Raw genomic sequence first — 16,563 nt, forward strand, 5'->3', positions numbered from 1 at the left:
ATAAGGTATTGTAAACAAAATCCATTGGATTGTCAACAATACAGTATTTTTTTTTTCATTTAATAAGGCAAACAATTACACTTTATTTTACCAGTACTGCTCCGCTGGCCTTTATTATTAACGGCCATACACATGACCGAACATGTCTGCTGAAACTGGTCCGCGGACCAGTTTCAGCAGACATGTTCGGTCATGTGTAGGCCCGAGCGGACAGGATTCCAGCATACATTTGCCCGCCGGGCCTTTTTCCAGCGGGCAAATATTTCTGGACTTGTTTTAAAACAGCCCGCTGAAATCCTGTCTGAAATCTGTACAGACCTACCGTACATGTCCGAGCGCCCGCCATCCCTCGCATGCGTCGAATGACTTTGACGCATGCGTGGAAGCATTGAACTGGCAGGGCCGCCCACGTTGCCGCGTCATCGTCGCGGCGACGGCGTGGGCACGTCCCGCGTATTGTTTACGCGCGGATTTCTGTATGATGGTGAGTACAGCCACCATACAGAAATCCCCGGCAGACATGTACGGTGAAAACGGTTCGGCGGACCGGTTTCATCGTACATGTATGCTGGTCTGTACGCGGCCGAAGTTATAAGCAATTTAAAGGAATTTGTTACAAATAAGTTAAACATGTTTGTTATATTTAAGTGTTGTACTATATTTAAAGCAAAACTAAGCTCACTGATTCAGCCATCATCATGATACCTGTCACAATTGCTTGTGCTCTTAACCAAATTTTCAAGCAATCAAATGGCTGGTGTCATAACTGATCACATGTAATACAGCAACTACAGATCAAATAAAGGCTAAGATGGCAGTTTCCTTGGCTGTAAAGGATAGGAGGGGTTAAGTCCACTGCAAAAATATATATAACACTTTTAAAGAAAAATCCTAGTTTTGCAAGTATTACATTTCAGAAAGTATCTTATATGGCATTTTAAATCTTAATTTATATTCAGTATTATGCCCTGTACACACGATCGGATATCTGATGGAATCTAATCTGATGGATTTTTTCGTCGGATATCCAATGAAGCTGACTTTCAACAGTCTTGCCTACACACCATCAGTCAAAAATCCGACCGTGACCAACGTGGTGACGTAAAACACTACGACATGCTGAGAAAAATGAAGTTCAATGCTTCCGAGCATGCGTCGACTTGATTCTGAGCATGCATTGATTTTTGACCGATGGACCTCCCCACAGACGATTGTTTTTTTTCTATCAGTTTTTTATCCATAGGAAAAATTTAAAACAGGTTCTATTTTTTTTCACCGATGGGGAAAGAAGCCGATGGGGCCCACACACGATCCGGTCCATCGGTCCGTTTTCATCAGACAACCAGATCGTGTGTACAGGGCTTTATACAAGTATGCATAAAACGTTCTAAAAAAAACTATTGAATACCTCTAAAATGAAATCATCCCTGACTTTTTATTATATAAAGCAGAGTTCCACCCACAAGTGAAACTTCTGCTCATTTGTCTCCGAAGCCCCCCCCCCCCTTCGATGCCACATTTGGCACCTTTGTTAAACTCATTGACAGTAAAGTGAGTGAAAGTTATGTTTTGCTTTTTATCATGAACATGTTACATTTAGTATCTCAGAAGTATATTACTTTTTATATAAAGTAAAATTCCAGTTTTGCAATTACGAAATATAAAGATGCTATTCTATTGGTTAGTATAAGTAACATTTTTACTTGAACAATCAAGATCTTCTACCATTCATTAGGTACCTTCCTATCTATGAAAACAGGTTCCCAAACCTACCTTTTTTAAGTTCTGCAGATATTTCCTGCTTTTTAACTTTGGATTCTGAAAAAAAATGTAGTAAGTGGGCAGAAATCATGTCTAAAATATAACAAAAATGTAATCAAAATATAATGTCTAAGTACCATAAAATATTCAAAGCTTTGCAACCCAAGAACAAAAAATCAATACAAAAGGTTTAGGTGGTCCCTACTTATGAGAACTTACAAAATGGGGAGGCAACTGATACAAAAGATAACAACTGTGGGGGAAAAATTTGGAGAAAATAAAATTTCAGCACATGGACATACCCCCTACCTTATAAATCGACCTGATCTGGTGGCCATTTTTCATTCTGCTGTTTGTCAGTGTAGGGAGAGGTTGCTGTTCTGTGTGGAGCAGGGACAGGCTGTAGTAATAGTGACACAAATCATTAGCTAACAGGTCCACAAAAGTCCTTTCAAGGACTAGTATAGGTGTACTATTGTTTGGTGTGAAGTATATAGGGGTGTAATACACTTACAATATACTTTTTGTCAGTGTAGGGAGAGGTTGCTGTCTGCAGAGCAGGGACAGACTGTAGTGACACAAATCGTTACCTAACAGGTCCACAAAAGTCCTTTCAAGGACTGGTATAGGTGTAATATTGTTTGGTGTGAAGTATATAGGGGTGTAATACACTTACAATCTACTTTTTGTCAGTGTAGGGAGAGGTTGCTGTGTGCGGAGCAGGGACAGACTGTAGTGAAACAAATAGTTACCTAACAGGTCCACAAAAGTCCTTTCAAGGACTGGTATAGGTGTACTATTGTTTGGTGGGCAGTATATAGGGGTGTAATACACTTACAATATACTTTTTGTCAGTGTAGAGAGAGGTTACTGTGTGCGGAGCAGGGACAGACTGTAGTGACACAAATCGTTACCTAACAGGTCCACAAAAGTATATAGGGGTGTAATACACTTATAATATACTATAATATAATATATATATATATATATATAGAAAGCATATTATAGTGGATTTGTATTTTGCAGCATTGTGACTGGTGGTCTATTTGGGTACAGCAGAATTTTTGCCTCTTTCGCTGCATTACCTCTGCTACACACAGTGACAACATTTCCTGAAAAAAAAACGTTTTATAACTGGTGCGATAAACCAGTGGCCCCCCAAAACGACAGATTGAAGCGGGGTGTTATATACCTTCTTCCACATATACTGCGCTTCTCTAGAGACTTTTGTCACAGGGTCATTTAAAAAATGACAGGCAGAGGAAGAGGCAGGCCCTTCCTCAGTGGTGGTAAGGGTAGGGCAGGAGCACCAAATGAGATCACCAAACTGGTCAGTCACAGCCAGGGTGCCATCAGTGACATCGTACCTTACGCCTTCTTTCTGGAGCGTGCATTGCATTGTGTCATTGATCAAGCCGTCGAGGAGCAGGAAGATGAGGAAATCGCAGTGCTGGATGAATTCCCAAGGGGGGCTACTCCACCTGAGACAAGTCAACAATGGGAGTCTGAAGAGGTGTCAGAGGAGGATGGTGCTGGGGTGGATGAGGAGGAGCAAGAAGAGCATGCTTTAAACCTTTCTGGGATCCCTGGTGTTGTCAGTGGATGGGGAGGAGAACAAAGACGACATTATCCTGGATGATGAGCAGGAGCCAGGCCACTAAACCGCTTCCAGTTTAGTGCAAATGGGAGCCTTCATGCTCCAGTGTTTTAAGAGGGCCCCCCTTATAAAAAGCATAAAGGGCAAGGACCAGTACTGGGTGGCAACAAACTTAGACCCCCGGTACAAACAAAACATGGCGGAAATGTTACCACCATCACAGAGGGCTATCAGAATGCAGCACTTCCAGGCCTTGCTTCGAGAAATGCTGTATTCTGCTTTTGCGTGCGCTGGCAGAGGAATTTCCACTCACAGAGAAACAGTTGCGGGTACCAATCCAACAGTGCCTGCAAGAAGAGGGCGGTTTGAAGATGTGCTGGTCACTAATGATATGAGATCATGTTTTCAGCTGACCCATCGTCAGCTGTCCTCTGGATCCAGCATCAGGGAACGCCTAGACCGACAGGTGTTCGACTGCATCGGGTTAACGGCCGATGTGGATGCACTGAGAAGTGATGAACCCCTGGACTACTGGGTGGGCAGGCTTTACCTCTGGCCAGAGCTTGCACAATTTGCAATGGACCTGTTGGCTTGCCCCTTGTCCAGTGTCCTGTCCAAAAGGACGTTCAGCGCAGCAGGGGGGGTTGTGACCGATAAGCTCACTCACCTAGCTCACAACAGTGTTGACTACCTCACATTTATAAAAATGTATGAGGTATGGATCTCGGAGGAATTCAACACATGTGACCAGTAGACCATGTTTGATTCAAATTACTCATGACAGGCCACAAATATCCACCACCACCCATAACAATTCATGGTCCCTGTCTTAGGTAAATACAGCGACATAAAAGGCCTTTTATGTCCGTTGAATGCTGAATTTTTGGGGCCTGCACTTATTTATCCTGTGAATGCCTAATGTACCCAGGATTGCAGGAGCACTCACCCCCGGCCAGGAGGGCCACGAGGTGGTGGGACGACAGACCAAGGATCAATGACCCCGGTCCAATGGCAAATTTTTGGGGTCTGTAATGGGCGGCACTTACTTCTGTATCCGGTGAATGCCTAATGTACCACCAGCCACAGGATACAAAGTTTTTTGCTGTCAGGTGAATGCCTGTGGCCGTGGGCAAATTTTCGGGGCCTGTGATGGCCGACACTTACTTCTGTATCCTGTGAATGCCTAATGTACCACCAGCCACAGAATACAAATTTGTTTGCTGTCAGGTGAACGCCTGTGGCCATGGACTAATTTGTTGGGCCTGTAATGGCGGACACTTACTTCTTTATCCAGTGAATTCCTATTGTACCACCAGCCACAGAATACAAAGTTGTTTGCTGTCAGGTGAACGATTGTGGGCTAATTTTTGGGGCCTGTAATGGGCGGCACTTACTTCTGTATCCGGTGAATAGCTTAATGTACCTCCAGCCACAGAATGCAAAGTTGCTTGCTGTCAGGTGAACGCCTGTGGCCGGGGGCTAATTTTTGGGGCCTGTAATGGCCAACACTTCTGAATCCGGTGAATGCCTATTGTACCACCAGCCACAGAATACAAAGTTGTTTGCTGTCAGGTGAACGCCTGTCGGCTAATTTTTGGGGCCTGTACTGGCCAGGACTTACTTCTGTATCCGGTGAATAGCTTAATGTACCTCCAGCCACAGAATACAAAGTTGTTTGCTGTCAGGTGAACGTCTGTCGGCTAATTTTTGCGGCCTGTAATGGCCGGCACTTACTTCTGTATACGGTTTTTCGCTTAAAACATCTGGTAGGTCAGTGTCCATGTTGTGGGACTATTTGTGAACAGCTATATTTTGTGGCTGTAAATATGACCTGTGTCATGGATATGCAGTAATGTCTGGCAGCTTACCTTGCTCTCCATGTGTTCATCTTAGAGGCCAGGCCCCCTCACCTGACTGCCTTTATCATCTCTCCTCCCTGTATGGCTCCACCCCAGGCCATTCCAGGAACTCTATATTAACCAGTGCACTGCAGGTCTGCATTGCTGATGAATGTTGTTTGTTAGCTTTGTCTTCCTGCTTACCGTGTGCTATGTTAACCTCTCTGTGTACCGATTTTGGCTCGTCCCCGACTACTCATGTTTGCCTGTAACCCCGACCCTTGGCCTGTCTCCTGGTTATCCTTGTCTGCCTGTTGCCCCGACCTCGGCTTACCCTTCATGATCCCTTGTGTCCTGATTGGCTGCTTCCCCTCTCTCCCTATGGAGCGTGGCCTGAGGGACTCCGGGGGCCGTGACCTGGGTTCAGTTGCAGCTTAGGCCATCCTCACCACTAGAGGCTCTGGTGAACACCTGCTGGACCTTAGACTCCGCGCCCTGGGGAATCTTGGGCTCACGCTTCCTGTCCACCTGCAGAAGTCCGCTATAGGGTTCACTACCTTTGCGGTGCACCCCTGACTCCAACGGGGTGCATTTGTCATCTGGCCACACGTGACCTGACAGTTTGATCAGCCATGGACCCGGCCGACGTGCCGCTTCCCGCAGCCGATTCATTGCAGGGCATAGTCCGCAGACTTGAGACTCAGGAATCAAATCAGACTCAGGTGATGCGATTCCTTCAGGATATGGCTTCTCGCTTTAAACAGGTTCAGGCCTCCTTAGGACCACTGGTTAAACAACCTCAAGTACAACCAGCGGCTGTGCCTATCGCACCAGTCGCAGTGTCGCACTCACTAAAACTGCAAGCTCCGTCCCATTTCTCTGGGGACTCTAAGGCCTGCAGGGGGTTCCTTAACCAATGCACTATTCCTTTTGAGCTCCTGCCCCAAAACTTTCTGTCTGATCGGGCAAAGGTAGCCTATATAATTTCCCTCCTCTCTGGTGAAACTTTAGCCTGGGCAGCCCCTCTGTGGGAACTGAATGATCCAGTGGTTTCTAGCCTGTCTGACTTCTTGAGACTATTTCAGAATATCTTCGAAGAACCAGGTCGTGTCTCTTCAGTGGCCAGCGCCCTTTTACGTCTCCGCCAAGAGTCTGCTTCTGTGGGACAGTATGCTGTTCATTTCTGCATACTGACGGCTCAGTTGAGCTGGAACAATGAGACCTTAGTCGTAACCTTTTTGCATGGCCTTTCTGATAGAGTGAAGAATGAATTAGCAGGAAGAACCATCCCCACTGATCTGGACAAAGTTATCTCCTTGTGTAACCAGATCGATATTCACTTTCAGGAAAGGACCCTAGAAAAGCAATGCCAGCATTCCTTGGTCCTTAGTTAGCCTGAGCTCTCCTCTCTTCGACCCGTGGAGCATTTCCTAGCAGCTGAGGAACCCATGCAGCTGGGTCGGACCAGGCTATCCCCAGAGGAACATGCTAGGCGCAGAACTCTAAGCCTGTGTCTCTAGTGTGGGGGCAAAGGTCATTTTCGTGACACTTGCTCTCTTTGTCCAGAAAAACTTTCAGGTCCAATACATCTGGAAAGTGGAGTATTGGACCCAGAAATATCACCTTTAACTTCTTGTCTTCTTCTTTCTGCGTTCCTTCATGTTGGTGCTTCTTCTCATTCGGTCTCGGCATATCTGGATTCCGGAGCCACTGGCAATTTCATGGACTGGGAAATCGCATCATCCATAAAACTTACCCTTTTGCCCCTCACCACGCCATTGGTGGTCTTTGCGATTGATGGCACTGTTCTCCCAGGGCGTCCTATCCGCTTCCAGACACTCCCTGTTAAGATGTCAGTAGGGTCACTTCACCAGGAGTGGATATCCTTCCTTATCGTACCTAAGGCCTCAACTCCTATCGTTTTGGGACTCCCTTGGTTACGGCTCCATTCTCCACACATTGACTGGACTACTGGACAGATCCTGGCTTGGGGTTTCTCCTGTTCCTCGTCCTGCCTACCCAAGGTTGCCCCAAAAGAGGAACTTCCTGCTGCCACCATCCCAGTATCTTTTGCTATTCCTACTGCATATAGTGGTTTCCGGGTAGGCATGTGCAAAAGGGAAAATTTTGTTTCATTTCGTTTCGTTTTAATTCGTTATTTAATTAATTTTGTTAAGTTAGGTTCATTACGTGTTAAATTCGTTTTCCGAACTTTCGTTTCGAAAGTATTTCGACCGGATTCGACAACAAATAGTCTCTTTTCGAATATAATTTCGAAATTCGATCGGAATTCGAAAAAAAAAAAAAAAAATTCGAATTCCAAATCGAAAACCCGCGGACGAAATTCGATTGGAATTCGAAAAAAAAAAAAAAAAAAATCGAATTCCAAATCGAAAACCCGCGGACGAAATTCGATTGGAATTAAAAAAAAAAAAAAAAAAAAATTTTTTCGAATTCCAAATCGAAAACCTGCGGACGAAATTCGATCGGAATTCCAAAAAAAAAAAAAAAATTCGAATTCCGATCGAATTTCGTCCGCGGAATCGAAAACGTTCATTCGGATTCGGTAAATTCATTAATATTGCAATTCGGGAATTCGTATGCATCCGAATGTCCGAATAATGAAAAATTCGTCCGAATTTCGATTCGGAACGAAACGAAATGCACATGCCTATTTCCGGGATGCATCCTGCAATAGTCGGGCTGATGCACGCTCTAAGTCATGTGGCACTCTGGATGAGGAGCCCACCTGTGAACCTGAGCCGATCATTCCCTCCAGTTTGCATAACCATTTACCTTTGTCTGTCCCTAAATACCCTTGGATGCACAGCCAGGCTAGCTTGTCTGCAAGTTCTGCAGTCGCGACGCCTTGCGATGCGATTCAGGTAGTCGCTACACCTGACCTTGCTATTCACTCGGTCTCTGAACTAGTTATGCCATTCCAGCCCATGCCCAGTGAGCCTCCTACTTTTTTCTTATTCAGGACCTTCGGCAACCTCGTCTCACCCTAATACTGTTACGTCCATTCAAACCTATCTAGGGGGTTCAATCCATCCTCATTCTGCTTGTCTTTCAGCTATCCAGCTTGACTCCTGTGACTTGTCACCTTCTAACCAACCTGACCTCCACTGTCCTCTGCCCAGTCTGCTGGTCCTGTGCTAGATGCCCAGTTCATCTTTAAGGGTCTGGGGGACCCTCCTCAGATTCCTGTTGATCCTCTCATGCCCTTGCTTATTCCAAAAAGGCATTTGGTCCTCAAAAAATCCTCTCGTCCTCTCCCTACTTCGGTTCTGGTCAATAAGGATGATCTAAAGTATGAGGTTAGTCAGGTTTTGGATTCTCGTCTCTGCAGAGGCATTCTTTAGTATCTTGTGTATTGGAGAGGGTTTGGTCCTGAGGAGGCATCTTGGATCGCTGCATCTGAGGTCTTTGCACCTCGTCTGTTGAGGAGGTTTCATCTGAGATTTCCCTTGGTCAAGGCTGGGGAGGAGGACAGGACATAAGAGGGGGGGTACTGTCATGGATATGCAGTAATGTCTGGCAGCTTACCTTGCTCTCCATGTGTTCATCTTATAGGCCAGGCCCCCTCAAATGGCTGCCTTTATCATCTCTCCTCCCTGTATGGTGCCACCCCAGGCCATTCCAGGAACTCTATATTAACCAGTGCACTGCAGGTCTGCATTGTTGATCAACGTTGATTGTTAGCTTTGTCTTCCTGCTTGCCATGTGCTATGTTAACCTCTCTGTGTACCGATTTTGACTTGTCCCCGACTACTCATGTTTGCCTGTAACCCCAATCCTTGGCCTGTCTCTTGGTTATCCTTGTCTGCCTGTTGCCCCGACCCCGACCTCGGCTTACCCTTCATGATCCCTTGTGTCCTGATTAGCTGCTTCCCCTTACTTCCTACGGAGCGTGACCTGGGGGACTCCGGGGGCCACCACCTGGGTTCAGTTGCAGCGAAGGCCATCCTCACCACTAGAGGCTCTGGTGAACACCTGCTGGACCTTAGACTCCGCACCCTGGGGGATATTGGGCTCTTGCTTCCTGTCCATCCGCAGCAGTCCGCTATAGGGTTCACTACCTTGCGGTGCACCCCTGACTCCAACGGGGTGCATTTGTCACCTGGCCACAGGTGACCTGACAACCTGCAGGTTTTTAATGTTCGCCTGCCATTAAAGTCAATGGGGCCCGCCCATTTTGTGACAGGTCGCGGTTAACGTTTGGGAACCATCCGGTCAGATGTTCGTCCATCACTAGTCCTGGAAAGGATTATCGGAGGAGGTGAGAAGAGAGGCTAGAGAGCAGAAGGTCTTGAGGGGAGCAAAGAGAACTGTTTAAGTGATATTTTGAGATGAGGCTGGTGATGTAGATTGGGGCAGAGTTATGGATGGCTGTGTATGTTGTTGTTAGTAATTTTAAATGTATGCATTGGGGTAAACAAAAAGACTGGAGGGATTGGCAGAGTGGGTTGGTTGAAAATTAGCAGTTGAAAAGGTGAATAGATCTGGCACCATATATTGTGGTATTAACCTTTTTTGGGTCCTTTTTGTTTTATTTTCTCTTTCTGGTCTAAAATAATTTGAATACTTTATTAGTAAATAATGTCATACATTGTATATAAAGGTAGTTGTTTATATGTGCATACTTTGTTCAATTCCTTATCTTCTTTTGGATTTGGCGTTTGGCGTTTGGCGTTTTACCTTTTATGTTCTTTTACAATTAGTTTAGCAAGAAGAGCATACTGTGGGGAATTCACCAAAACTGGAGCAGACGCAATCTGAAGCAGATGTACACATTAACCAATCAGCTTCTATCTTCAGCTTGTTCAGTTAGGCTTTGAAAATGAAAGATAGAAGCTGATTGGTTGTCATGCACAACTGCTCCAGGTTCTGGCTGATCCAGTTTTAAAAAATTATTTTACTGTGTGTTTATGAGAATCTGAAATAATCAGGTGCAAGTAGACCACTGCTGTAAATGAACACTGTAGATGAGAAAGCTCCCTCTTCACGGGTCTTTCAGAGCTCTTTCAGAGTTTGGGAAAGCCAGAGTTGTTCTCCAGCAAAACATTTTATAACAGCAGTATTGACAAGTAAGAATTTGCAGCCAACACCCCAAATTGTTCACTGTTTGCCGAACTGGCGAACGGCCAATGTTCGAGTCAAACTCGAAGCTCATCCCTACTTAAAAAAAAAGCAATGCTGCTGACATTATACATTTCATGTTACATAAAAAACAGAGGATTTGGAAGCTTACCTTTCTTGGGTTCTGCTGGTTTCTCTTGCTCTTGAACTGGAGTCTCTGAAAATAAATTTGTCGTAAATATGTAGCAATCAAGTGTGATAATGAACATTTTGTGAAAACAACATAAATTTTATTTCTAAGAACACATTTATATTACAGTATACTCATAGTTAGGGATGAGTCAAACACGCCCCAGTTTGGTTCGCATCAGAACATGCGAACAGGTAATAAATGTGTTTGAACATCCGAACACCATTAAAGTCTATGGGACACGAACATGAAAAAAGTGCTTATTTTAAAGGCTTATATGCAAGTTATTGCATGTGTGGGGAACTGGGTCCTGTCCCAGGGGACATGTATCAATGCAAAAAAAGTTTTCAAAACGGCTGTTTTTTTGGGTGCAGTGATTTTAATAATGCTTAAAGTGAAACAATAAAAGTGAAATATTCCTTTAAATGTCGTACCTGGGTGGGGGTGTGTATAGTATGCCCGTAAAGTAGCACTTGTTTCCAGTGCTTAGAACTGTCCCTGCACAAAATGTCATTTCTGAAGGAAAAAAGTAATTTAAAAGTACTTGCCGCTGTAATGAATTGTCGGCTCCCGGCAATACAGAGAAAAGTCATTAAAAGTCATTGATAAAAAAAAAAATGTGTACATTTCAATTACCAGGGCCTTCAGGTCTGGTATGGATATTAAGGGGAACCAGTTTCAGCAGACATGTTCGTCGTGTGTACAAGGCCATAGGAATAACTCACTTAAATCTGTCCAAACAAGAGTCTAGTAGACATCCCGGGTATAATAAAACACAAAATCATAAATTATAATATAATAAATACATATAAATAATTATAACAAATAATATAATAATAATACAAATTATTACTTGTAATTTTTTGATGACGAATTTTCCCACAAATCACTATTGCTCAATTCTGCAAGAGATTCTAAATTTATTATCGCTGTTTTTTAGCTGGTCTAAAACCACTTTTTTACAAAAAGGGACACTTTTTGGTTGCTATGGACAATCTACAGTTTCCAGGCAAAAAGAACAGTTTGTATTATATAAAAGTGCATGTAGGACACTGGGCAGACCACTAGGGACAAAAGGGATGTGTATTTTTTTTCATACAGTACTGTAATCTATAAGATTACAGTATACTGTATGTATTGTGTTTATTTACTTTTTTAAATTTGGCGCCGATCTCCGCCCCTGTGCGTCGTAACGCCACAGGGAACGGAGCTCGGCGGCACTCGGCACTGTGAATCGAGTGAGGAGACACAGCACGATCACACAGCGGGGAGGCATCATAGGATCCAGGGACAAGGTAAGTAACTCTGCCTGTGGACACTGCAAGGCGGTCCCAAGTCTGGTTACCGCTTTTGGTCCTGAAATTCCACCCCGAGCCAGAATCGGGAATACCGCTCAGGGGGTTAAGGGGAACTCCGCACCAATTTTTTTTTAAAAGTGGTGTGGATTTCCCCCCAAAAATCCATACCAGACCCTTTATCAGAGCACACAACCTGGCAAGCCGCAGGAAAAGAAGGGGGGGGGGGTGAGAGAGCACCCCACCTCCTGAACCATACCAGGCCACATGCCTTTAACATGGGGAGGATGCTTTGGGGGTCTGTGACCTCTCAAAGCCCCGTGTCCCCATGTTGATGAGGACAAGGGCCTCATCCCCACAACCCTTGCCCAGTGGTTGTGGGGGTCTTATCCCAACTGTGTCTATGTGTTTTTTTTACAATTTTTTACATTTTCTTTGTGAAATGGTGGGGGTACAATGTACCCCTTACCAATTCCCATAGGGGGTCTTCCAGATTCTGATAAGCCCCCCACCCGCAGACCCCCACAACCACCAGACAAGGGTTGTGGGGATGAGGCCCTTGTTGACATGGTGCTTTGAGGGGTCACAGACCCCAAAGCATCCTCCCCATGTTGAGGGCATGTGGCCTGGTATGGCTCAGGAGTAGGGGCACTCTCGTCCCCCTTCTTTTCCTGCGGCCTGCCAGGTTGCGTGCTCGGATAAAGGGTCTGATATGGATTTTTGGGGGGAAATCCACACCATATGTTTTTTAAATTTGGTGCGAAGTTCCCCTTAAAAGCCATACCAAACCTGAAGGGTCTGGTAAGGATATTTGGTGGGAACCCCACGTATTTTTTTTTTAAATTTGACGCAGGGTTCCCCTTAATATCCATACCAGACCTGAAGTGCCTGGTAACTGAACTTGGGGAGACCCCCACGCATTTTTTTTTTATCAATGACTTTTCTCTGTATCGCCGGGAGCTGACAATTCATTACAGCTGCGAGTACTTTTAAATTACTTTTTTTTCTTCAGAAATGACAGTTTGTGCAGGGACAGTTCTAAGCACAGGAAACAAACGCTACTTTACGGGCATACTATACACAACCACCAGGTACGAAATTTAAAGGAATATTTCACTTTTATTGTTTCACTTTAAGCATTATTAAAATTACCCCCCCAAAAAAACTACAATTTTTAAAACTTTCTTTTGCATTAATACATGCCCCTAAACACTTTTTTATGACAATAACTTGCATATAAGCCTTTAACCGGTTAAGACCCGGACCAAAATGCAGGTTAAGGACCTTGCCCCTTTTTGCGATTTGGCACTGTGTCGCTTTAACTGACAATTGCGCGGTCGTGCAACGTGGCTCCAAAACTAAATTGTCATCCTTTTTTCCCACAAATAGAGCTTTCTTTTTGTGGTATTTGATCATCTCTGCGGTTTTTATTTTTTGCACTATAAACAAAAATAGAGCGACAATTTTGAAAAAAATTCAATATTTTTTACTTTTTGCTATAATAAATATCCCCAAAAAATATATAATTTTTTTTTTCCTCTACCTATTTTTGGTAAAAAAATCCCAATAAGCGTTTATCGATTGGTTTGCGAAAAAAATTATAGTGTTTACAAAACAGGGGATAGTTTTATGGCATTTTTATTAATAATTTTTTTTACTACTAATGACGGCGATCAGCGATTATATTTCGTGACTGCGACATTATGACGGACACATCGGACACTTTTGACACATTTTTGGGACCATTGTCATTTTCACAGCAAAAGTGCTATAAAAATGCACTGATTACTGTGAAAATTACAATTTCAGTGAAGGGGTTAACCACTAGGGGATGCTGTAGGGGTTAAGTCTGACTTCATGTGTGTTTCTAACTGTAGGGGGCGGGGCTTGATGTGTGACATCAGTGATCATCGTTCCCTATATCAGGGAACAGACGATCACTGACATTGCCACAGAGAAGAACGGGGAAGGTTTGTTTACACTCACCATTCTTCAGCTCCTGTGACCCGATTGCGGAACACGCGGTCATGGAGCTTTGGACCGGGTCGCGAGCACGCTGTCGGTGGCGCGCTCGCGACCCGGTCCGAAGCTCCGTGACCACTCGTGACCTACGACTGGGCTCTTAAAGGGGATGTATATATACATCCATGTGCCCAGCCGTGCCATTCTGCCAACGTATATCGTTGTTCGGCGGTCCTTAAGTGGTTAAAATTAGCACTTTAGATCCTCCCATAGACTTTTACAGGGTGTTCCGCGGCTTTTCGAATTTGCCGCGAACACCCCAAATTGTTCGCTGTTTGCAGAACAAGTGAACAGGCAATGTTTGAGTCGAACATGAGTTCATCCCTACTCATAGTGCTGCAATACATTAAATACACAAAATAGAAACATGATACAAGATTGTGGTATCTACCCTTAAGTTTCTTTGGCTCTTGTTTCTGTTTCTCCTCTTTTTTGTCTAAGAAAGAAATATCAATGCAATGTTAAATAGACTTTTTTTTATATATATATATATATATATATATATACATATATATATATATATATATATATATATATATATATATATATATATATATATATATATATATATATATATATATATATATATATATATATATAGTATATTGTACATAAAAAAAACAAATACAGTACAGCAGTTAAAACAAAATCAGTGGTTTCTTATTCTATTATTGTCACTTCCTGTTCTCCCTCCAATCCACACACATGTTTCATAGCGGTGTGTAAAATACATTGTGTCATCTACCTTTCTTTATCTATTTTGCCTTAATTTAAAATTTTCTACTAAAAATGCACTACAACAAACACTCTCAGTATGCATGTACTGTAATACATGCCAAGCAATTGTAACATAACATCACATTATCTACCTTCTTTTAGTTGTTCAGGCTTTTCTTCTTTCTTATCTAATAATAAAAATATTAGTGTAATATTAAATAAGAAAAATATTAGTGTAATATTAAATAAGAAAAATATTAATGTAATATTAAATAATACAATTTTTAATCACACTTTTTGTTATAGTTTGAGATAGATAGATAGATAGATAGATAGATAGATAGATAGATAGATAGATAGATAGATAGATAGATAGATAGATAGATAGATAGATAGATACATAGGCAGATATATAGATAATGTACTGTTTTAAAAAATGAAATATGCAAAGGCAAAACTATTATTAATATTTTTTTAAATTGAAGTGATAGACACAAAACATATGTTAAATTGCTGTCTATATTACTACTGGAGAAATGTACTTTCTCTATTTGGCATGTGTCTTAGAAACAGAAAGTGAGGTCAAATCCTACATTTTAGATTTGTCAAGAGAGCAAAAGGTTAGTGGCTAAAATATTTGAGTGTTTATAAAATATGACACACTAAAGGCAAATTAATAATTCCTATCTAGTGTATCAAATCATATACTACATACCCATGCACCTACTGTATATCAGTTTCATCAGTGTCTATTAATTTCCATAGTACTCTCCATAACATCCAACAGCTTTATTATGAAGATACAAGTTATACTCACGTATTTAAGCATGATGCTTGATTGGCAACAAAAGTATATTTTAGGCCAGCTGATCGTAATAGTTATTTGTCTATCAAAAGTGGTCACCATCCTACATTGCTTAAAAATATACTATCGGGACAATTAATGTGCATTAAGCGCAACTGCACTTACTGTATGATCAACATTTTATTGAACATCTGATTAAAGAGAAATTCATTCAGAAAGGTTATTCAGAGGTTGGATTAGAGCAGGAGATCCAAAATGTATCGAAGTCCCACGGAATCAGTGTTTGGTTAAATAAAGTAAAAAAGTCCTAATGATGTCGAACAATGGAGTTTTATATGAGATTTCCAAAACCAATACAAAGACATTGAGCATATGTCGGAAACATTGGCATGTTTTATTATTGGACTAAACTCTGGGTTTTGTTTTATCTAGTTCACCTTCATTTATATATAAGAGATTACCTTGTTTTGGTGAAAAGGTGGTCAAAAAAATAAAATATAATTAAAGGATACAAGCATCAAAGTGTGTCAAATCATTTTAGATGCCACCATCAAACAGATCAGAGGGGTCTTCAATTTTGGGGAGTTGAAAGAGTTTCAGCATTTTGGAGGGGTTCTAATTGGGTGAGGGACATCTCAAGATATGAAACCAAATAGATTTATTGATTACAAACTTTGGAGCCTGCAGGTTTAAATATAGAATTAGATTTAAACTGCTTCATTAGCGATTATTAAAGGTATTATACTCAGTGTGGATATTATATTATTTTATTATTGTGTTCTGATCCTTGTTTTTGAAATATCAATATTTATGTATGATTTAGAGAGTACTTTAACACCGTATTGTAGATTGGCTGTTGCCCTTTCCAAGGTTGGAGAACTTTGTATGGCAACATTACTTATTATGTACTGCCACCCCAATAAGTATATAGCTTCTCTATACTTAGGAATGTATTTCACAGTGCTATAGTGTGGATAATAGGGGTTAACTGCACAGACGGTAGTTTGCTGTCTTTTTTTAAATTGTTGGTTAAAGACGCAATGGAAGCTCGAGTATGCATTTGAGGGGTTAATTTTATAGATGACATGATGTTGCCTCTTCCGTAGATGCTTGCTCGTCCCTGAGACAGGTTAGCTATGGAGGATTGAACTCAGCACATATGGTTACTGATCGCTGACCTTGGAAGGGGTTAATGGTTCAGAGGTGGAGTGTTGATAAGCCTGGTTGATGTGCCGTGCAGTCACTCCTAGTGAAAA

The 16,563-nt window shown here is 42.4% G+C and overlaps 1 protein-coding gene across 1 annotated transcript in view; it reads right to left on the reverse strand.

The window, feature by feature from the left end:
* Nucleotides 1-16,563, reverse strand: part of LOC120935721 (titin-like) — a 433,372-nt gene that overhangs the window by 15,614 nt on the left and 401,195 nt on the right. The window contains exons 57-58 of the mRNA XM_040347780.1: nucleotides 10,451-10,495; nucleotides 1,774-1,818 (exon numbers count right to left, since the gene is read on the reverse strand). Of these exons, the coding sequence (XP_040203714.1) occupies nucleotides 1,774-1,818; nucleotides 10,451-10,495 (90 nt within the window). The remainder of the gene's footprint in view (nucleotides 1-1,773; nucleotides 1,819-10,450; nucleotides 10,496-16,563) is intronic.

Source organism: Rana temporaria, chromosome 4, assembly GCF_905171775.1.
Source record: "Rana temporaria chromosome 4, aRanTem1.1, whole genome shotgun sequence".
Lineage (NCBI taxonomy): Eukaryota > Metazoa > Chordata > Amphibia > Anura > Ranidae > Rana > Rana temporaria.